General features: G+C 48.3%; 2 protein-coding genes across 2 annotated transcripts in view; both read left to right on the top strand.

Annotated features, from left to right (window-relative positions):
- The first annotated feature begins 5,594 nt into the window (after nucleotides 1-5,594).
- LOC113158467 (arachidonate 15-lipoxygenase B-like) lies at nucleotides 5,595-15,024 on the top strand. The gene is made up of 16 exons (XM_026354389.1): nucleotides 5,595-5,621; nucleotides 5,729-5,921; nucleotides 7,229-7,359; nucleotides 9,516-9,708; nucleotides 9,815-9,896; nucleotides 10,108-10,230; nucleotides 10,313-10,416; nucleotides 10,654-10,826; nucleotides 10,983-11,126; nucleotides 11,525-11,728; nucleotides 12,777-12,863; nucleotides 13,245-13,414; nucleotides 13,585-13,706; nucleotides 13,943-14,043; nucleotides 14,129-14,299; nucleotides 14,748-15,024. The coding sequence occupies exons 1-16, from the start codon at nucleotides 5,595-5,597 to the stop codon at nucleotides 14,925-14,927; spliced, it is 2,205 nt and encodes a 734-aa protein (XP_026210174.1). The 3' UTR covers nucleotides 14,928-15,024.
- A 905-nt stretch (nucleotides 15,025-15,929) lies between these two features.
- Nucleotides 15,930-23,631, top strand: part of LOC113158466 (mucin-5AC-like) — an 8,648-nt gene continuing 946 nt past the window's right edge. The window contains exons 1-6 of the mRNA XM_033326279.1: nucleotides 15,930-16,210; nucleotides 17,688-17,798; nucleotides 18,696-18,805; nucleotides 18,939-19,220; nucleotides 19,293-19,577; nucleotides 20,987-21,369. Coding sequence (XP_033182170.1) covers nucleotides 15,964-16,210; nucleotides 17,688-17,798; nucleotides 18,696-18,805; nucleotides 18,939-19,220; nucleotides 19,293-19,577; nucleotides 20,987-21,369 — 1,418 coding nt within the window. The 5' untranslated portion in view covers nucleotides 15,930-15,963. The remainder of the gene's footprint in view (nucleotides 16,211-17,687; nucleotides 17,799-18,695; nucleotides 18,806-18,938; nucleotides 19,221-19,292; nucleotides 19,578-20,986; nucleotides 21,370-23,631) is intronic.

Raw genomic sequence — 23,631 nt, 5'->3', positions numbered from 1 at the left:
TGTCGAGCTGTAGAGAGCCCTGTCGCCAGACCTGAAGGCAGTGTTCCTCTCCCTCAGTAGCTGCTGGACCTCCCGGTTCATCCAGGGCTTCCTGTTAGGGTACACCCTGATGTGCTTGTCCACTGTAACAGTGTCTATGCAGTTCTTAATGTAACATAGCACACTATCTGTGAACACTTCCAGGTCTGGATCTTCAAAGATGTCCCAGTTGGTCCTCTCAAAACAGTCCTGCAGCTGCTGAGTGGCATCATCAGGCCATGTTTTTACAATTTTTGAAATTGTAAGTGCAGTTTTCCTAAGGGGGGCGTATGCAGGGATTAGAAGCAGAGACACATGGTCAGACTGGCCCAGGTGAGGTAGTGGTCTGGCCCTATAGCCTAGCTTAATGTTTGTGTAGACCTTGTCCAGAGTGTTTGCTTCTCTGGTGGTACACTTAACATGCTGGTGCAGATTAGGAAGCACTGGCTTTAGGTCCGTGTGGTTAAAATCCCCTGCTATGATGTGCACAGCGTCGGGATACCTGCTCTGCTGCCTGCTAATGCTGCCGTGTAAAAGTCCGATAGCCGAGTTAGCATTAGCATCCGGTGGAATGTAAACAGCCGTGACCATGACGACAGTAAACTCTCTCGGGAGGTAGATAGGCCTGCATCTAACTGTCACACACTCCAGGTCCGGAGAGCAGTGACTCTCTACAGTCTCGGTATTTGTGCACCAGTTATTGTTGACATAAACACAGAGCCCCCCTCCTCTGCTCTTACCGGAGTCCTTTGTCCTGTCGTGGCGCTGAGCGGTGTAGCCTGCTAGCTGGGTAGCAGAGTCTGGGATGAGAGGATGAAGCCAGGTCTCTGTGATCAACAAAATGCAACTGTCCTTTAGGAAATTGTTATTAATCCGTAGTCTCAGTTCATCCATTTTGTTGACTAGTGATCTGGCATTCGTCAGAAAGAGGCTGGGAAGCGGTGGTCTTTGTGGTCGCCTCCTTAGCCTAGCTAGCGCTCCGGCTCTGCAACCTCTCTTTTGTTTCCTGTCCCTACGCTTTCGCCTCCTCGCCGTGGGGATCGTGAACCACCTGAGGCCGGGATTCCTTGCGATGTCCTCCGGGATATTTTGTGAACGGAGAAACTCGGTTGTAACACTCCGGTCGCAACAAACTCCTATTTTAAGGAGATCTTGATGGCAGTAGATGTTTCTTGCATAGCAAGGTGTAATGGACAAAAATATTACAAACATAAACAAAAACACGAAAAAGCACTGACTGGAGGAGCACCAAGCCGCTGCAACACTGTGCGCCGCCATCTTGCCACTCTCATCTGCCTGTAGAGGAGAACAGAGAGAGGGAGACAGAGAGGAGGAAACACAACTACAGGAGAGAGAAGACATAAAGTTAATGACATGAAATGGTAGAATTTGAATGGGGTTGGGGCACGTAGACGAGCGCCTGGTGGCTGGGATCTCTCCCATGGGACCCGGCCGGGCGCAGTCCGAAGGAGCGACGTGGGGCCGCCTTCCCGTAGGCCCACCACCCGCAGGAAGGCGCATAAGGGGTCGGTGCAGTGTGGATTGGGTGGCAGCCGTGTGGAGGTGCCTCGACAACCCAATCCCTGGACAAAGAATCTGGCAATTGGGACATGGAATGTCACCTCACTGGGTGGAAAGGAGCCTGAACTTGTGCTGGAGGTTGAGCGGTACCGGCTAGAGATAGTCGGGCTCACTTCCACACACAGTCTGGGCTCTGGAACACAACTCCTTGAGAGAGGTTGGACTCTCTTCTACTCTGGAGTTGCCCATGGTGAGAGGCGGCGGGCAGGGGTGGGCTTGCTTATAGCCCCCCAGCTCAGCTGCCATGTGTTGGAGTTTTCCCCGGTGGACGAGAGAGTTGTTTCCCTGCGCCTTCGGGTAGGGGATAGGTCTCTCACCGTTGTTTGTGCCTACGGGCCAAATAGCAGTGTAGAGTACCCGGCTTTCATTGGGTCTCTGGAAGGGGTACTGGAAGGTGCTCCGCCTGGGGACTCTGTCATCCTACTGGGGGATTTCAACGCCCACGTGGGCAATGACAGTGATACCTGGAGGGGCGTGATTGGGAGGAACGGCCTCCCTGATCTGAACCCGAGTAGTGTTTTGTTATTGGACTTCTGTGCTAGTCACAGCTTGTCCATAACGAACACCATGTTCAAGCATAAGGGTGTCCATCAGTGCACGTGGCACCAGGACACCCTAGGTTGGAGGTCTATGATCGACTTTGTGGTCGTGTCATCTGACCTCCGACCATATGTCTTGGACACTCGGGTGAAGAGAGGGGCTGAGCTGTCAACTGATCACCACCTGGTGGTGAGTTGGATCCGATGGCGGAGGAGGGAGCTGGATAGACCTGGCAGACCCAAACGTATTGTGAGGGTCTGTTGGGAACGTCTGGTGGAACCCTCTGTCAGAGAGGTCTTCAACTCCCACCTCCGGGAGAGCTACAATCAGGTCCTGAGGGAGCCTGGAGACATTGAGTCCGAGTGGACCATGTTTTCCACCTCCATTGTCAATGCGGCTGTTCGGAGCTGTGGCCGTAGGGTCTCTGGTGCCTGTCATGGCAGCAATCCCCGAACCCGGTGGTGGACACCGGAAGTAAGGGAAGCTGTCAAGCTGAAGAAGGAGTCTTATCAGGCCTGGTTGGCCTGTGGGACTCCTGATGCAGCTGATGGGTATCGGCAGGCCAAATGTGCCGCAGCCCGCGCGGTCGCAGAGGCAAAAACTCGGACCTGGGAAAAGTTCGGCGAGGCCATGGAGGAGGACTATCGGTCTGCCTCAAGGAAATTCTGGCAAACCGTCCGGCGCCTCAGAAGGGGAAAGCAGTTTCCCGCCAACACTGTTTACAGTGGAGGTGGGGAGTTGCTGACTTCGACTGGGGACGTTGTAGGACGGTGGAAGGAATACTTTGAGGATCTCCTCAACCCCGTCGTCACGCCTTCTGTTGAGGAAGCAGAGGCTGGGGACTCGGAGGTTGATTCGTCCATTTCCCTGGTCGAAGTCACTGAAGTAGTCAGTAAGCTCCTCGGTGGCAAGGCACCAGGGGTGGATGAAATTCGCCCCGAGTACCTTAAGTCTCTGGATGTTGTAGGGCTGTCTTGGTTGACACGCCTTTGCAGCATCGCGTGGAGATCGGGGACAGTACCTCTGGACTGGCAGACCGGGGTGGTGGTTCCTCTTTTTAAAAAGGGGGACCGGAGGGTGTGTTCCAGCTATAGGGGGATCACACTCCTCAGCCTCCCTGGGAAAGTCTATTCCAGAGTGCTGGAGAGGAGAGTTAGGCCGCTAGTCGAACCTCGGATCCAGGAGGAACAATGCGGTTTTCGTCCTGGCCGTGGAACACTGGACCAGCTCCATACTCTTGCTAGGGTGCTCGAGGGTTCATGGGAGTTCGCCCATCCAGTCTACATGTGTTTTGTGGACTTGGAGAAGGCGTTTGACCGTGTCCCTCGTGGCATCCTGTGGGGGGTACTCCGGGAATACGGGATTCGGGACCCTTTGTTAAGGGCCATTCGGTTGGCCTCATCAGACCGGGACCTCCAGCAGGCACTGGGGCGGTTTGCAGCCGAGTGTGAAGGGGCTGGGATGAGAATCAGCACCTCCAAGTCCGAGGCCATGGTTCTCAACCGGAAAAAGGTGGTTTGCACCCTCCAGGTTGGGGGGGAGATCCTCCCTCAAGTGGAGGAGTTTAAGTATCTTGGGGTCTTGTTCACGAGTGAGGGAAATAGGGAGCGTGAGATTGACAGACGGATTGGTGCATCGGCAGCAGTAATGCGGTCGGTGTACCGGTCCGTCGTGGTGAAAAAGGAGCTGAGCCGAAAGGCAAAGCTCTCGATTTACCGGTCAGTCTACGTTCCTACCCTCACCTACGGTCATGAGCTTTGGGTCATGACCGAAAGGACAAGGTCGTGGATACAAGCGGCCGAAATGAGTTTCCTCCGCAGAGTGGCTGGGCGCACCCTTAGAGATAGGGTGAGGAGCTCAGTCACCCGGGAGGAGCTCGGAGTTGAGCCGCTGCTCCTCTGCATCGAGAGGGGCCAGTTGAGGTGGCTTGGGCATCTGTTTCGGATGCCCCCGGGACGCCTCGTAGGGGAGGTTTTCCGGTCCTGTCCCACCGGGCGGAGGCCCCGGGGAAGACCCAGGACACGTTGGAGGGACTATGTCTCTCGGCTGGCCTGGGAACGCCTCGGTGTCCCCCCGGAAGAGCTGGAGGAGGTGTCTAGGGAGAGGGAAGTCTCTCTGCTTAAGCTGCTCCCCCCGCGACCCGCCCCCAGATAAGCGGATGAGAATGGATGGATGGATGGATGAATGGATAGAGGAGAAAGGAGAGAGGAGAGGAGCTTAAATGTGCTGAAGTGGAACATCTTGAAGGAAATCTAGATACTTTAAGTCTATGACTGTTCATGTATGAACATAAATAGTCAACACTGGTTCAGCTGCAGGACAGAAACGGGTCAAACAAGTGGACTTATAAGGTCCAACAGTAAATCTATTATAAGGAGACTTAATGTCATTAACTCATGAAAAAGAGAAGTTTAAAACTCTTAATGAAATGCATGTCACATGTTTCTACACCAACGACCAAAGATCTGGACCATAATATGGATTTGTTGTAGTAGCACTAAGTGGCTGTTGAAGACAACAGTTGGTCTAAAAACATCAGGTCCCACATTAACATAAGTCATCTGTCAACTGAAAACCATTCCAGGTTCAACCTTGCGATGAAAGCTAAGTGGAGCTACTTTGGACAATCTGAAATACAATAAGCTAATAAAATATAAAACAATGTATTTAACATGTTTTTGTTGATAATTCCAAACTTTTGAGTAGTAGTGTGTTTAACCTCTTACAAACGGAGGAAAAAACCCAGCTTGTGTTCTATCAATGACAGCAGCAGCTTCAGCAGGTCCACACACATCCAGTTGTGAGCTGCAGCATGAAAATCCTGCTGTTCGAGGTGCACTTACTTTACTGCAGTACTGCGTTTGTCTTTTACAGATCAGAGTGATGCAGATACCTGTTAAACCTGTAAAGTGCTAATGAGCCGGCGGAACGGTGATGATGATGTCTGAACCACTAACAATGCAAAAAGTGTCTCTGTTTCACATTTTTAACTTGTCTTCAAATTGTAAAGAGACACTTCTCTGTCAAACACAGACTGACTGCACGATGACAGCAAGAGAAGCTTCTGTTATGTATATAAAAAATATTATTATTGGGCCGTTGGTGCAGTGATGATGGAATAAGCATGAATATGTCAATAACTTAATATTTCCATTGAATTTTCTGTTATACTGTACATAACATATATATACATGTTGAAGTGTGTACGTTAAGCTGTGCTTTCAGTATGATAGTTTTGAATATGCACTGAAAACCAAAGCATCACGTTAGTGAACAATCCTTAGTGTTGTACTACTGAAGATTCCAAAATACCTGAAACACACTTTAACTTTTTTTTAGTTACAGGAATATTGTGCAACTTGTGTTTGTCTCTCATTCCCCTCTGCTGTTAACTGTTGTGGGTAATAAATAAATTCAATGAGTTCAACATGACACCCTCTCTCCTGTGTGCACGGATGTTGATGGTGGATGATGACAGTACTGTTAGTGGTGAATGACTTCAGACTGGGACAGAAGAACGTGTTCTTCAGTTACTGAAACCTCATCGTGCAACTTCTCTGTGTAACATCTCTTACTGTCATTGCCCCAGTCATGTACATCTGTCAGTGGGATGAACTTGGCGCCTGATGGCTGCAGCGTAGAGACTTCAGCAAAACCCCTTCTCCAACTGAACTTGCTCCACCTGCTCCTCTACGAGCAGGAGGCCAATGTGCGTACCAACACTGGATTCTCCTCCATGGACTTCGAGCAGCTCCGACAGTTGATTGTCTCCATCAGCAGAGGTGTAGCAGCTCCATCAACACGTTATCAGTGAAGTGTGTTAATAATTAATCTGAGGAATGATCGACTCGCAGCTTCTATGTGTTGAACTTTGCAGAAACGTGGAAACTAAATATTGACACAGTCGATATATTTATATGTGATTTCAGTCACCGTGAAATTTGTCAGTGCAGGACTTCACCACTGGTGAGTAATAGCACATATTAATATAGTCAGTACTGCAGTACTACACACTGATCATTAATTACTGCACTACTGACTCCATCACATTATTCTTCTTATTATTATTCTATTATTCTAATTCTGTCTGTTTATTTTAAACTTATTATATTTGTGAGGGAGCTTCAATCTTGATATAACATAAAATCAATGTAGAGAATAATTAAGAAAAATACAATTAAAAATACAACTGCAAGTCACTGAGATACTACACATAAGGACTACACATGTATGAATATTAACAGTTGTATTTAAACTCATCTGTTGGTAGTTTTTAGTCACAATCTAACAAAGAGTGTCAGACTAGAGACATAAATACTTAACACATGACACTGCATTGAAGTACTTTATAATAGACAATGTACCTTGACACAAAACCTCTGTAAATGACACATTTCTGTTTATGATTTTGAATTTATTAGTAAAGTTTACAGCCCTGTTTGCAGTTTCAGGTATTTGATCTTTCATGTCTTTATTGAACAAACCCCATAAACTTTTCCACCACTGATGGTGGATGCTGATGTTGTTGTTGCCAAAGGTTCATCCAGTTATTAAAACACTGGTTCACTTACTTTTTCCACCCTCACTCTGTGTGTTAAATACCTGTGTTCAATAAAGACATGAAAGATCAGGACTGTTTGCGTTTTATCATCTTAGCAATATTGTGTCTGTTCATGACTTTGGTCTCATTATGGGCTATTGACGGCAAAAATAGCAAAATAAATGAACACAGTGAACTTTGGTGTCTAAATACTGAAAACTGTAAAATCAAGCTACTCAAGGAAAAGTGAACAGCAGCTGACCACCGTTTGGTCTGAATACTTTTGGAACTGAGAAATTACATTTAATTATTTTATTTCATTTCTAAAATGTTTGAAAGTATTTTTTCACTTTGTGATTTTAACATGAATCAACAACAATGCAGTAAAAATATCCCAGAAGTTCATTTTACTTTTTACTGAATTTTCAGAATTGTGTCGTTTGTTTCACAGTGAAAACAAAAACTCCAACAGTACTGCAATACATTTCTGTAAAGTATTTTAGTATCATACATCATACTAACCATGTGTTTGAATGTGTTTTTGTGCAGTTGCCATGGTGATATACCGTGTTGTTGTGCATCATGAATGTCTGTTTCTGTCTGTCAACGCCCATCGAACCATCATCCAATTGGTTGGCAGCAGAGGAGCCAGCAATCGCGTCCCATTGGCTGAGAGATCTGTCAGTTTTAATGTTCTATTTTATTAAAACTAGAGTATAAGTATAATAAGTATAAGCATAATATAACACAGTATTCCTGTAAAAACTAATCACACTCAACATGGAGATGATAAAAAACTGTCTGTTATAGTACTAATCTCATTAGAGTCAGAGCTAAATACAAATACATGTAAGTGTTATTGTAACATCTACAGTTAAAATAATACATTCTTTGTGTTCTTATTTCCTCAAATGTTCTCTACATTATACAAAACATTTTCACTTCTCAGATTTGGCAAGTTTTGAAGAACATGTGTTGCTGCTGCAAAGCGACGGAGGAAAAAGTAAGAAACACTCCCTACAGTAGAAATAATAAGAAAGAACACTAATAAGTAACTAGATAAAGCATTTCCTGAAGAAAATGCACTGTGAATGCTGAAACGCTGAATCGATTCATGAAGAACTGCTGAAAGTTGATGAAGAGAAACAGGAAGTGTTTTAACAGAGATAAACATATGAAGAAGAAGATAAAACAGCTGAATGTTAACTTAAAACAGCTGAAATAGATTTGTTGAAGTTGATAAAACATAGCTGAATTTATTTAAACAGTAAAATATGAATGTTAAAGGTGAAGTTAAAATGTTTAGTTAAAAAAGCTGAAATAAATTTGCTAAAGTTGATAAAACATAGCTGAATTTATTTAAACAGTAATTTAGATAAAGACTGAAACGTTTTAAAACGCTGCTGAAATTAGCTGAAGAGAAACAGGAAGTGTTTTAACAGAGCTAAACATATGAAGAAGAAGCTAAAAACAGCTGAATGTTAACTTAAAAAAGCTCAAAACGATTTGCTAAAGTTGATAAAACATAGCTGAATTTATCTAAAATAGTTAAAAAGTTAAAAGAATAGTTACAGTTTTTGTTAAAAAGAGCTGAAAGTAAAAGAAACTGAAGCAGGTTAGCAAAGAGCCGCTAGCATAAACAGGCTAACTACACACGAGCCTGAGGCTGATTTATAAACAGCCCTGATCACGTGACCCGACACAGCCGTTGCCACGGAGACTGTAGGGAAGAGGCGGGAAACTTCAACTGCCAAGATTTTTACTAAGGTGAAAACTGATTTGGAGCCCTTACAAACAGGCTTTTTTCAGCTAAACTACGATAGGTATCGTCATAAAAAGTGAACCACGTGAGAGCCAAGACTTTAATGAACCACTAGTGTGAATTTTACGTTTGAGGACTGAAAATTGTGGTCACAGGAGCGAGAGATCCAAGTGGATCCTTCAGCTTGTCGGACAGAATCTCAGACCGAATTTAACATTGGAGCTAATGAGAGAGCTGAGGGGGACTCCTGTCACTCTGAGGCTCACAGAGAAAAAACGATTTGTCTCTCAGATGTCACAATTAGCTTATCAGAATCAAGACAAGTATTCCTACATTGTTGTGAAGAAAGTATTCCGATAGAGTGAAAATTGCGGCCGTGCTGACAGTTTATTGACAAAGATTTTGGTTTTAAAAAATCGGCCTCTCCACTCTAAGCTGTGACGTCATCCACTCTAGCTGCACCAACGTTCCATCATTCACTCCCATTATAAAGTCCAAAATCAGCCAAAAACATCAAGTCACAAAAACTGAAATTATAGAAAAACTATAAAAGATATTAAAAAACTGAATGGAAGATTAAAAGAGCAGAAATAGCTGAACATTTTGATACCTGAATGATTTCTGTAGCTGAACATGTGCTGAAGTAGTTAAAGCTGAAAGTAGAGGAAGTTGAAGAGTTGCTGAAGAGACTCTCCCATAGGAATCCATTATAAAAAATAGTTATTAAAAGTTAAATATTTTAAAAAGTATAAAAGTTATAAAAATTCTGAATGGAAGCACACTTCTCCTTAAAAAGCTGAACATTTTGATACCTGAACGGTTTCTGTAGCTCAAAGTATGAAGGACTAGTTAAAGTCCAAAAAACGTACGGAAGAATAATATATAATAATATATAATAAGAAAGATTACAATAACAATACTGTGAATGCTCAACAGCATTCACAGTGATTAACACGTGTTCCTCCAACTTCTCGTGATCTGATCTCCTTTGAATGAACACAGTTTGAACATCTTTACTTATTTCATCTTGTTTCCAAACCTACGTCACATTCCAGTTTACATCTCTGTTGCCAGGCAGAATACGCGGTTCATTGTCCCGCCAGTCTTGGAGCTTTGCTATTGGTCCGCCTCGAAGCCCCGCCCACCACAAGCAGCGCCTGGTTCTGTTCAAAGGTTGCTGTGACGACGCCTGAGGGCGGAGTCTCCCTGTTTCCCTGTTACCGATTCGTCAGTAGCTCCACCCCGCTGGCTCTGAGGGATTCCATTGGTCAGTTCTACACACCTTTATTCTCTTGTTCTCACCTTTTTAAAGTTTTATTACCAAATTGTAATGTTGTTGTTTTCTTTTTTGTTTTTTTGGGATTGTTCTGAAGCAAAGTTTGTTTTCGATGACATTCGACCAGTTGAACTGGATCAGAGGACCAATGAGCTGATGTACCGCCGCCAAACATATCGGTAGTCAACCAAGACACTACATAGTCCTTCATTATATGTTTCACATTGTTGGATGGATGTAGTCTACTAGTCTAGATGTTAGAGCTGTTGAAGTTCAGCTGCTGCCTTGAAAACATCCAAAAACCGAACTCAAACAGACTTTTATGGTTAAAAAAACTCACTTAACTAACGCTTCGCCGTTCTTTCTAGCTAATTTGTATTGTTCTTACAGCTGGAGTTGCTATGACGATGGTCTCCCGGAGATGATGAAGGCTGATGACGTCATGTCACTTCCGACGGAGGTTCGATTCTCCGTCTCCAAGGCAACTGGCATGATGCTGACTGTCGGCAAAGTGTACGTTCTTCCTCTGTCTGTTCTTTGGAAAACCCTTGTTTCCTGTTTCCTGTAGTTTCACGTTGCGTCTCCTTCTCTTCAGTCTGCTGGAGCTGGGTCTGCAGAGCTTCCTGAGCTTTCAGCACAGCTGGTCGAGTTTTCATCAGATCCACCAGCTCTGCCGGCAGACCAGGACCCCGACCTGCAGTGAGACCACCGTGTTTAGCTGTTGAAATGTTTAAACCTAAAAAGACAGAGGAGGGAAAGGATTCAAACATTTCAGTGTCATAATTAGTGTCGAGTCGGATTCATTCTAATTAAACACATACAAGATGATTTAGGAGAAAAATACTTTTTTAGAATAATTTAAAATGTGACACGATTCGTTTTTACATGTGTACATTTTATCTTTCCCTCACCAACTCACCATCTCCTGTTGCTCAGGACTTGTGGAGCATCTGTGGAGGGACGACTGGTTTTTCGGGCACCAGTTCCTGAACGGAGCCAACCCCACCCTGATTCGCCGCTGCACAGGGATCCCCCCGAACCTGGCTGTTACAGAGGAGATGGTGGCGGCGTCACTGGGCGGCGGAGTGAGCCTCAGTCAGGAGGTGGAGGTAGCTGAAGGATAGTTTGAGGAATTGTTCTGAGCAAATATATTCCGAAACATGATTCCCAAATTAAAACCTCTCACGTGTCCTTTGATAGAAATGCAGCATTTAAAGTGGCAACTTCTCATTAATGGAGTAACCCACTGGGTTTTCTTTCTGCAGAGGGGAAACGTGTTTCTGGTGGACTATCGGCTGCTCGACGGTCTCCCAGCGAACACTGTGAACGGGAAGCAGAATTACCTGACGGCTCCGCTCGTGCTGCTTCACCTGAACTCCAACAACCGGCTGCTGCCTGTTGCCATCCAGGTAAGCCCACCTGACCTCCGACCTTCTGAACGCAGGTATAGTAGAGAAGAGCTTAAATATGTTTGATAGAAAACAGCAAATAAAAACAGCCCGACAGGTGATTGTTTGTAATATGATTCATTTTTCTGTTATTGTATTGTACCTTCAAAATACTGGATGATGTGTTGCTGTCATTTAGTGTTTTGTGTCTGTGCTAACCTAAAGCTGCGAAGCCACATGATGCCCTCATTTCAACACAGACCTTTATACAACCTGACATGAAGAGGTCCACTGATTAACAACAAGTCTCGTAGATGATATGCCTTGTGGAACATTACTACTGGTGTCACAGTTATCAACGCCTGTTTAATGGGGTGATGACATTTGAAACGTCCTTGTCTCCTTGTCCCCTGTCTTAGCTGAAGCAGTCTCCAGGTGAGTCCAACCCCGTCTTTGTCCCTCGAGACCGTGAAGCTGATTGGCTGACGGCTAAAACATTTGTGCGCTCGACAGATTTTGCTGATCACGAGCTGCGTTCTCACTTCCTGCGCACACACGTGATGTCAGAGCTCTTCGCCATGGCAACTCTTCGAAACTTTCCCACGGTTCACCCGCTCTACAGAGTACGTGGCTTTTCGTGGTGTTTGTTGTACCTGGTTCATGTGCTTAGTTTTGAAAAAAAAATCTGATTTTCAAGCATCAGATTAAAACACGGTCGACATCGTTACAGCTGTAAACATCTGTTGTGGCTGGAGACAGTTCTCTTGTTGAACGTGTTCATCATCCACAAACACTGGTCCTGGTTTCCAGCGACTCAGTCAGTTTGCTAATGCAAGTTTAGCAATTTAAAAGTATTTCAACTTGTTTCAAGAAATCCAGATTCAAACAGGGGGGTCAAAACCCGGTCCTGCTTGTTTTCAAGCTATCACTGCCCCCACTGCTGATCATCTGGATCAGGTGTGTTCGGCCAATCACAAGCTGTAAGTCCAGGCACGGATGGAAAACAAGCAGGTCAGGGAACCTCGGAGGCCACGATTTGACAGGCCTGATTGAAAAAGGTTGTTATTGGAAAATTGCACAAAGAAGAGCATTTGTGTGCTGCAGTGTCAGTGAGGTAATGAGAGTCTGGTGGTAAAAGAGCTGGAACTAGAACTGGGACTAGGACTAGGACTAGGACTAGGACTGGAACTAGAACTAGAACTAGAACTAGAACTAGAACTAAGACTGGAACTAGAACTGGAACTACAACTACAACGGAATTAGAACTAGAACTAGAACTAGAACTAGAACTAAGACTGGAACTGGAACTGGAACTCGAACTCGAACTGAAACTAGAACTAGAACTAGAACTGGAACTGGAACTGGAACTAGAATTAAGACTGGAACTGGAACTAGGAGTGGAACTAAAACTAGAACTGGAACTGGAACTAGGATTGGAACTAGAACTAGTACTAGAACTAGAACTGGAACTGGAACTAGAACAGCCAAGTCTGTGAGACTGTGTGAGGGCTGTTTTGTTTCAGTTAAATCATTATTTTCCAGTTCATGTTGCTAAATTTCATATTCAGGCTCATTTCATGTAACACCTAGTGTAAGTTTTTGTACTATGCTATTTACTGCATTAGAAGTTTTGGTTGTACGTTTTACAGTATTTCTCGTGTATCTTTGCAGCTGTTAGCTCCTCACTTCCGCTTCACTCTGGAGATCGACGCTCTGGCTCGGCAGCTGCTGATCTCTGACGGAGGATCACTTCAAGAGGTCCGACTTCTCATTTTCACCACAACGTTTTCTTAGTTTTGAACACGTGAAATGTCAAAACCGTGTTTTCACTTTTCAGAGTTGAGTTTTGAAATGTTTACTGAATTGTTCTTTAGTTCTACTTTTGAACAGTTATTGTGTGGACTTCACAGAACTCTATATGTTACAGTAGAGCGGCCATGTAACATTTATTTCTACACATACATGAAGGACGAAACCTTCTGGTGATTTATTCTCTAGCTGCTCTGGTGCCTCTGAGCTGACGTCTTGCATGTTCTACTAGTTTAACCAAAATGTTCAGTGGGTTCACCTGGAAACAGACAGGCTCACCTCTCCAAACCTTCAGATGTCAAAACGAACTTGGTCTCCTTCCATTTCCAGTACACAGCAGTTGGTGGAGCTGCGACACTGGAGTTCCTGAGGAGGTCGTCCGCCTCGCTCGCCTATCGTGATCTCTGTTTACCTGATGACATCGCTGGGCGCGGCCTGAACACCATACCAGGTTATTATTACCGTGATGACGGTCTGCGACTGTGGGACATCATCCACAGGTCTGATGTGAAACGTTTTGTAGCTCCAGTGGATCCTTTTTTTAAGTGTTTAACCTTGTTGTGATATGTTCACTAACAACTAAATCAATAAGAAATACATGTGATGAAGTGCATTTATTCAGTTGAAAGTGATCGGTTGTAAATGATAACTGTCCTCTGATTGTCGGCAGGTATGTTGAGGGCGTCGTCACCTATTATTACCGTAGTGACAATGATGTCATCAGAGACTCAGAGCTGCAGAGCTGGATTAATGAGATAATCGTGTTCGGTCGCCTAGAAGACGAGAAGAGAGGTAAATTTATTATAATAGAGATTTCCTAACTGTGCTTAAAGGTATACTGTAGTAACATTAGTTTACCTTTCCAAATAAGTGGAATTAGTGCCTGAGAAACATTTTCCAGTACTGAAGCTAATTAGTGGAGCTGAATAGAAAAGCAGAAACTCCAAACTTTCACTTTGACCGTTCTTCAGATTTTGCATTTCAAAAGAAAAGCTGAAATGAGAATGAATACATGTGGTTTCTCTCAGGTTTCCCCAAATGCTTCACTTCAGTGTCAGAGCTGACGTACTTTGTTACCATGGTGATCTTCAATGCATCTGCACAGCACGCAGCAGTTAATAACGCACAGGTAACGACTCTTTGTTTAGTAAAAAAAGAAATGACAGCTTGCTCCGTATTTTACTTCTTGTTCTTCTCACTGTCCTCCTGTGCAGCTGGATTATTTCGGTTGGATGCCCAATGCCCCTGTGGGGCTGCAGCATCCTCCTCCGGCCTCCAGGGGGAGCTGCAGCGAAAGCAGCCTGCTGGCCAGTCTTCCTGATGTAAAGTCCACTGTGCACAGCCTCGCCATCATTTACCTGCTCAGCAAGAAACCGGCTGACTTTGTACGAACACACAAACCACTCACACGTCACACTTGGAACATCCAACAGTCTTTATAATCGTGAACATTGTAGAAAACCGCTGGGGTTCCTTTTCCCACATATTTAAAGGCTCCTGGAAACTTTAGCGTGTAAACAGCCCACAGGTCATAGGTCCCCTCACTGTAGACATCTCCCCTGAACGGTCGACCCAGAATCTGCACTGAGCACAAGAGAAATTAGTATTATTATGTCCTTTAAATTCATTTTTACATGCTGGAGGTTCAAGTTATTTCAACATCAGCGTTTAGCTGATGGATTGTTGCTGCACCACTCACTAAACTGTGTTTGCTGAGTGAAGCTAGGCTTAGGGTTAGGGTTAGGGTTAGCCAGAGCCGTAGAGTAAGAGCACATTTGTTCCATCGGGGTGTTCCTAATAAACTGACCACCTGTTGGAACCTGTTGCCTTCAGGTTCCGCTCGGCGGCTCAGAGCAGCGGTACTTCACAGAGACCATTCCCGTAGAGGTGGCGGCTCGTTTCCGTAGAGACCTGAAACGTCTCAGCTGTGACATCAGAGCGAGAAACGTCGACCTGACGCTGCCGTACGTCTACCTGGACCCCGCCGCCGTGGAGGACAGCGTGACGCGCTGAGGCGGAACCCGGCGGAAGCAGTCACTGAGTTGTTGTAGCAGGAAGACCTTGGTTTGTCAGTCTGAGGGTCCAGCTGTTTGAAATGATTTGGAACTGGAGTCAAATGTTCAATCCCAGTTAGTGAATTAGATTTCCAGGCCTCCATTTATTAGGATGATCAGGTCTCTCACCCTTCACACTTCATTAATGTGCACTGAACATGGAAATGTTCCCTTTTGTTGTTAAATTATGTTTAATGAATTAAAACTGGTTGTGTTGTTAATCTGTTGTCGTCTTCTCTCCTCACCTGGATGACCGAAGGAAATGAGTCTTCGGTTTCTAACGTAAACCTCGTCCATCGTTCTTCTCTGTGGTCATTTTAGTGGGTTCTCACCTTCAGACTAAAGGAACACGGCTCAGTAACATTTAGATTTGGAGATGTGAACACGAGGAGGACTTTCAGCAGAGAACGGGAACGAACGAAACGCTGCAGGGGGCCCAGGACCGGGTTGGGGTTAGAGTCCAGAGTCCCCAGCTGTTCCCCCCAGTTTCTATACAACCAAGCTGAGTTTGCAGTTCATGTGTAAATTAGCAGTTTAACGAGCTTGATTCACAGTTGACATGGTCTTAAATATAAAACATGAGCAGTGGAATAAAGGACAGGACAGTTGTCCATAAATCAACTGAAGTGAAACGTGTTCAACATCTAAATGTGTATGTTTGTGTGCACGGACCCAAACAGAAGAAGTCTAAACCCCCAAACAGCTGTTTCAAATACTTCATATGGATTTGTTCTACTTTGTACTTTAACGTGTTTCCATCTGTTCAAACTAATAAAACACTTTTATTTTTATCATTTGACCATTAACTCATTAACACTAAATTCCATTTTTACTTTTTATTTTTATTTATTTTTTTTATGTCTCAAAGCTTCTCCCGCCAAAATGTTTAAACCCACACTACTTCCGGTTCTAATTGATAAATTGCCAGGTGTACTCAGGTGTACTCAGGTGTACTCAGGACATCTTTTCGCTTTCAGGTAGCTCTCAGTTGTTTCATGGTCGTTCCCGGCGGGCAGTTAGAAGCGGAGCGGACCATGTTGGCGGCTCCCGGACGGATGATGGTGGCCTGTGTTTGGGTCGGTTTGGTGACTCTAATCCGGCTCAGCACGGCGGAGGAATCGCACCGGGACGCTTACACAGGTTCGGCCGGCCTCGAGGCGCTGTTCTCGGACTCTGAGCCGCCAGTGGAGACCCGGAGTGACGGAGGATTCTTCCCGGTGCCGGTTTGGAAATTTGTGGAAGGTGAAAATAAGGAGAAAACGACCTGTCTGCTGCTGTTAATGTGAAACTAACGGAGTCCAGTTAAATCTTAAATCTAGTTGTTGAAGTTTGGCTCTTAAACGTCGGTTCCCTGCTGTGATTGGACCTGTGGACACTTCGGTGTCGGTTCCATTTCCACTGGGTTTAGTGACTTCTAGTAACATGGTTATGATGTTGGATCAGAACCTGACTGCACAGAAACTTTAGAGAAGAAATGCAGATTGGGTTCTGGTCGTGGTTCTGGTCGTGTTTGGGTCGTGGTTCTGGTCGTGTTCTGGTCGTGGTTCTGGTCGTGTTTGGGTCGTGGTTCTGGTCGTGTTCTGGTCGTGGTTCTGGTCGTCCCACCTCTTCACACTGGCTTCATTTGTTGTTCTCCACAGATTTCATTGGTTCTATTGTCTTTTTCAGTCTGTTTTCAAATGTTCCGATGATCAAGTGGTCCACCTGTTCTCTCCTCCCCCACCTCAGGTGTGCTGCTCTTTTAGTCATCCCGCCCAGGTGCTCACTTCACCTGCAGCGGTCTCAGTTTTTCTTTCTTTGTTTGTTCAGCGGTGTGGTCCAGGACAGTCTGTTTGGCACTGCCTGACGTGCAGTCATGAGCTGCACGCACGCCAGTTGTGCCTTTTGGTTGGTTTGGTTATATTTAGGGAGGTGTGTGGACTGAAGTGGCTTTAGGACAGCTGACAGGAAATGTCTCCAGGGAGGTGAGAGAGACGTGACCCTGCTGACAGTAGTAGTATAATAATGAGCATCATCATTTAAAACTGTATTAAACTACCGCCAACTAAAGCAGGGCGCACTTTATTCTGTATAGTCATGAAAGTCTACTGTGTGACAACTTGGACTGGTCAAATGGCTGATCGTGGGGGTGATCAGACGATCAGCTGATCTTTACTGACCACATGTCCTGTCTCCACATCATGCAGATTTGTCCTCTTCAGCATCACAAAGATCAGACCCGACCTTTCAGACTATACAACACAGTTCATTGTTCAGGTTCTGCTCATGTCTGGTCCTGACTCCTGCAGTGTCTTACTGACCGTGTTACCAGCTGCACCATCAAACCTCCAGAGGGTCCAAAAAGCAGCAGCACGTCTCACTGTTGATCAGTAAATGGGACACGTTACACCACCGTTTAGATCTGTGCACTGGCTTGAGCTCTTAGACTCAAAGCTGGGAAATCTCCTTTTGGAGTTGTGCTTTCTGCATCTCTTACCTGTTTTAATTTCAGAATAAACCTCACTCCCTGAAGCGTCGACGTAAATACTACTGGTCCTTTCTAGTGTTAGCTAAACAGGAAAGAGGAGACTGACATGTCCCTGTTGTATTTTTATTTAATTTATTCCTTTGCTGGAAAAAGAAACGTCTGGGGGTGAATTCACACTATACCCACTTCTCCAGGCACCACTGCAGCATCTTGTGCTACAAACTACTCAACAGTTGGTTTGTGCTGTTTCAGTTTCCGACCGTGGAGAAGATCCAGACTTTGGCCGCCCGCAGTATCTCTGCAGCAACAGTTCACTGTTTGTTCGCTTCTCGCTTGTCCGTCACTCTGATGTGCGACTGGAAGGTGAGTTTGATCTGTGTTGTGTGTTTCTACACTTCCCGACTTTCCAAAATCTAGAGAACTCGGCTCGAGTCAAACCGGACACTGGTTTTATTTGTATCTTTAAAAACAGTTGGGTCAAACTAAGGAAACCTAAGAAAAGTTTTCCATGAAATGGCCACAGTCAAAAGTATTCATGGTTTAATGGCTTCCAAAAGAACAAAGACAAACTCTCCACTGAATTTGAGCCGTTTCTTCAGATAATGATCATAATAGTGTAACTCTGACCCACAACTGACAACAAGCCTTTTAATTTGACTTATTTCAGCTTTAGATTTTCCTTGTTCTGACTGTGTGTGTGTGTGTATACACACATGCATACTTATATTTTTTTAATTCGGGTTATGTTGCATTTGTGTTGTGGCTCTTTTCTTGTTCTTTACTTTCCTTTTGAACTGACAGCAGCTGTAACCAGGTAAAACCGTTTCCCTCTGGAATTAACAAAGGTTTTTGAATCTTCAATCTTCCACTGATGTGTACTTGGCACTTTTAATGCTCTATGTATTTTATCAGATTGAATGTGCTGAAGCAGACAACTTGCTTTCTACAAAACCCATTAGTTTTGTTTCTGGCTCATATTTGCAAAATCATAAGTTGAGTGAAGTTTGTCACATAGAGCCTCAAGCAAACTGCTAAATCAGAGTTTTTATTGCATTTTAGAAAATCCAAGGTTGTTTTTTCTTTACAGTTGGAAACACTGGCACCAGAATGTTATCCAGTTATATTTATTGCCTTTTATGATTTCATCAACTTAACAGGCCTGTATAAAACTCCTAAAAAGTGGGTCTCAGTGCTTCCTGCAGGATTGAAAAAGTCTCTATTTTTGCTGGTGTCAAAAATGCTGTGTCTTTGTCTCTTCAGACAGTGGGAGTTTAATCACGATACCGGATGCGTGTCGTGGTTCTGTCCATGCCTTTGGACCATGGATGGTGCTGAAACTCCCTTATACCACTTGCCACGTGATGACATGGGTAAAAAATAAAGCCTCAATATGTAAAAGCAGTTTTCAGGTTTGAAGACAGTGAATTCATTTACTGATGAAAAGAAAAGCACAACAGCCAGTAACTAAGCAGTAATGGTAATCATTTGTAATTTTCTTTTCAGATTTTAAATGAAACCTATTTTTACCGTTTAAAGCTGCATTACTTCGACCAGCTGCTGCAGCTGAACAGGACTGGTGCGGTGACTTGCAGGAACTGTAAAACCTCTTTACAAATGGTGCCACCATTGGTGACTTGCAGAACAAGTGACGTCACAGTGAAACTGCCATTTGGAACAACACTGAAAAAAGTAAAATCTCTGCACAGAGGTGACGCTGTTGAGATGGTGCATTCAACAGCAACTCCAGATGCTGTTTGGGTGCAGATATCAACACCAACTGAGAAGGTAAAGAAATGGGTTTAACAAACAAAACGAAGTTATGAAATGTACTTAAACTAATAATTGAATTATTTACAGGAAACTATTCTGGAAATAATTTATTCCGACTCAGCTGGGGAGACAACAGTGATGTTGGCTACGTGTTTTAACACCAAAAGGAACAGGCATGATCGTCACCCAAGAGATGTTGCAGCTCCTGCTGCAGCTCCTGCCACCACCACGACGGCGGCTCCAACGACAACAACCACCACTGCGGTTCCCACAACCACCACCACGACGGCGGCTCCAACGACAACAACCACCACTGCGGTTCCCACAACCACCACCACGACGGCGGCTCCAACCACAACAACCACCACCGCGGTTCCCACAACCACCACCACGACGGCGGCTCCAACCACTACCACCACCACGACGGCGGCTCCCACAACCACCACCACGACGGCGGCTCCAACAACCACAACCACCACCACGACGGCGGCTCCAACAACCACAACCACCACCACCGCGGCTCCAACCACCACCACCACCACGACGGCGGCTCCCACAACCACCACCACGACGGCGGCTCCAACAACCACAACCACCACCACCGCGGCTCCAACAACCACCACCACCACCGCGGCTCCCACAACCACCACCACGACGGCGGCTCCCACAACCACCACCACGACGGCGGCTCCAACGACAACAACCACCACCGCGGCTCCCACAACCACCACCACGACGGCGGCTCCAACGACAACAACCACCACCGCGGCTCCCACAACCACCACCACGACGGCGGCTCCAACCACAACCACCACCACCGCGGTTCCCACAACCACCACCACGACGGCGGCTCCAACCACCACCACCACCACGACGGCGGCTCCCACAACCACCACCACGACGGCGGCTCCAACAACCACAACCACCACCACGACGGCGGCTCCAACAACCACAACCACCACCACCGCGGCTCCAACCACCACCACCACCACGACGGCGGCTCCCACAACCACCACCACGACGGCGGCTCCAACAACCACCACCACCACCACCGCGGCTCCAACAACCACCACCACCACCGCGGCTCCCACAACCACCACCACGACGGCGGCTCCAACAACCACCACCACGACGGCGGCTCCAACAACCACCACCACGACGGCGGCTCCAACAACCACCACCACGACGGCGGCTCCAACAACCACCACCACGACGGCGGCTCCAACAACCACCACCACGACGGCGGCTCCAACAACCACCACCACGACGGCGGCTCCAACAACCACCACACGACGGCGGCTCCAACAACCACCACCACGACGGCGGCTCCAACAACCACCACCACGACGGCGGCTCCAACAACCACCACCACGACGGCGGCTCCAACAACCACCACCACGACGGCGGCTCCAACAACCACCACCACGACGGCGGCTCCAACAACCACCACCACGACGGCGGCTCCAACAACCACCACCACGACGGCGGCTCCCACAACCACCACCACGACGGCGGCTCCCACAACCACCACCACGACGGCGGCTCCCACAACCACCACCACGCCGGCGGTTCCCACAACCACCACCACGCCGGCGGTTCCCACAACCACCACCACGACGGCGGCTCCAACAACCACAACCACCACGACGGCGGCTCCAACAACCACCACCACGACCACCACGACGGCGGCTCCAACAACCACCACCACCACACAACCCCAACCACCACCCACACGACGGGGCTACCACCAACAACAACCACCACCCGACGGGCGGCTCCAGAACCCCACCACGACTGCGGCTCCAACAACCACCACCACGACGGCGGCTCCCAACAACCACCCCCACCACGACGGGCGGTGTCCCACAACCACAAACACACGGCGGCGTTCCCACAACCACCACCACGACGGCGGCTCCAACACCACAACCACACCCACGACGCGGCTCAACAACCACCACACGACGCGGCTCCAAAACCACCACCACGACGGCGGCTCAACAAGCCACCACCAACTACGGCGGATCCACAACCACCCCACCCCACGACTGCGGTTCCCCACAAACCACCACCACGACGGCGGTTCCACCACGACCACCACGACGGCGGCTCCAACCACAACAACCACCACACGAGGCGGCTCCAAGAACCCCAACCACCGACGGCGGCTCCAACAACCACCACCACGACGGCGGCTCCAACAACCACCACCACGACGGCGGTTCCCACAACCACCACCACGACGGCGGTTCCCACTACCACCACCACGACGGCGGCTCCACAACCACCACCACGACGGCGGCTCCAACAACCACAACCACCACGACGGCGGCTCCAACAACCACACCACGACCACCACGACGGCGGCTCCAACAACCACAACCACCACCACGACGGCGGCTCCAACCACAACAACCACCACCACGACGGCGGCTCCAACCACAACAACCACCACCGCGGCTCCAACCACAACAACCACCACCGCGGCTCCAACCACAACAACCACCACCGCGGTTCCCACAACAACCACGGCTCCAACCACTACCACCACCACGACGGCGGCTCCAACCACTACCACCACCACGACGGCGGTTCCCACTACCACCACCACGACGGCGGTTCCCACCACCACGACGCCGGCTCCAACAACCACAACCACCACGACGGCGGCTCCAACAACCACAACCACCACGACGGCGTGCTTCCACAACAACACACAAACCACGACGGCGGCTTCCAACAACCACCACCACTACTGCGTCTTCACAACCAAAACCACAACCACCACCACCGCGGCTCCAACCACCACCACCGCGGCTCCCACCACCACCACCACGGGACGTCGGCTTCCCACATACCACCACCACGGACGGCGGCTCCAACGACAACAACCACCACCGCGGGTCCCACAACCACCAGCCACGACGGCGGCTCCAAACGACACAACCACCACACCGCGGTTCCCACAACCACCACCACGACGGCGGCTCCAACCACAAACCACCACCACCGCGGTTCCCACAACCACCACCACGACGGCGGCTCCAACAACCACCACCACGACGGCGGCTCCAACAACCACAACCACCACCACCGCGGCTCCAACCACTACCACCACCACGACGGCGGCTCCAACCACTACCACCACCACGACGGCGGCTCCCACTACCACCACCACGACGGCGGCTCCAACAACCACCACCACGACGGCGGCTCCAACAACCACCACCACCACGACGGCGGCTCCAACGACAACAACCACCACCACGACGGCGGCTCCCACAACCACCACCACGACGGCGGCTCCCACAACCACCACCACGACGGCGGCTCCAACGACAACAACCACCACCGCGGCTCCCACAACCACCACCACGACGGCGGCTCCAACCACAACCACCACCACCGCGGCTCCCACAACCACCACCACGACGGCGGCTCCAACCACAACCACCACCACCGCGGTTCCCACAACCACCACCACGACGGCGGCTCCAACAACCACCACCACGACGGCGGTTCCCACAACCACCACCACGACGGCGGCTCCAACCACAACAACCACCACCGCGGTTCCACAACCACCACCACGAGCGGCGGCTCCAACAAACCACCACCACGACGGCGGTTCCCACACCACCACCACCACGACGGCGGCTCCAACAACCACAACCACCACGACGGCGGCTCCAACAACCACCACCACGACGGCGGCTCCAACAACCACCACCACGACGGCGGCTCCAACAACCACAACCACCACCACCCCGGTTCCCACAACCACCACCACCACGACGGCGGCTCCAACAACCACCACCACGACGGCGGCTCCAACAACCACCACCACGACGGCGGCTCCAACAACCACAACCACCACCACCGCGGCTCCAACCACCACCACCGCGGCTCCAACCACTACCACCACCACGACGGCGGCTCCAACCACTACCACCACCACGACGGCGGCTCCAACCACTACCACCACCACGACGGCGGTTCCCACTACCACCACCACGACGGCGGTTCCCACCACCACGACGGCGGCTCCAACAACCACAACCACCACGACGGCGGCTCCAACAACCACAACCACCACGACGGCGGCTCCAACAACCACAACCACGACGGCGGCTCCAACAACCACCACCACGACGGCGGCTCCAACAACCACAACCACCACCACCGCGGCTCCAACCACCACCACCACGACGGCGGCTCCAACAACCACAACCACCACCACCGCGGCTCCAACCACCACCACCGCGGCTCCCACAACCACCACCACGACGGCGGCTCCCACAACCACACCACCACGACGGCGGCTCCCACAACCACCACCACGACGGCGGCTCCAACGACAACAACCACCACCGCGGCTCCCACAACCACCACCACGACGGCGGCTCCAACGACAACAACCACCACC

The sequence above is a fragment of the Anabas testudineus genome, chromosome 12, assembly GCF_900324465.2.
Source record: "Anabas testudineus chromosome 12, fAnaTes1.2, whole genome shotgun sequence".
Classification (NCBI taxonomy): Eukaryota; Metazoa; Chordata; class Actinopteri; order Anabantiformes; family Anabantidae; genus Anabas; species Anabas testudineus.
The sequence above is the reverse complement of the archived record's forward strand: the minus strand, read 5'-3'. Positions and strand labels throughout refer to the sequence as shown.

Coding starts and splice junctions, on each gene's coding strand:
- LOC113158467 (XM_026354389.1), top strand. CDS start 5,595: ATGTTGATGGTGGATGATGACAGTACT. Junction 11,127..11,524: donor TGCTGCCTGTTGCCATCCAG/GTAAGCCCACCT, acceptor CCCCTGTCTTAG/CTGAAGCAGTCTCCAGGTGA. Junction 14,044..14,128: donor CAGCAGTTAATAACGCACAG/GTAACGACTCTT, acceptor CCTCCTGTGCAG/CTGGATTATTTCGGTTGGAT.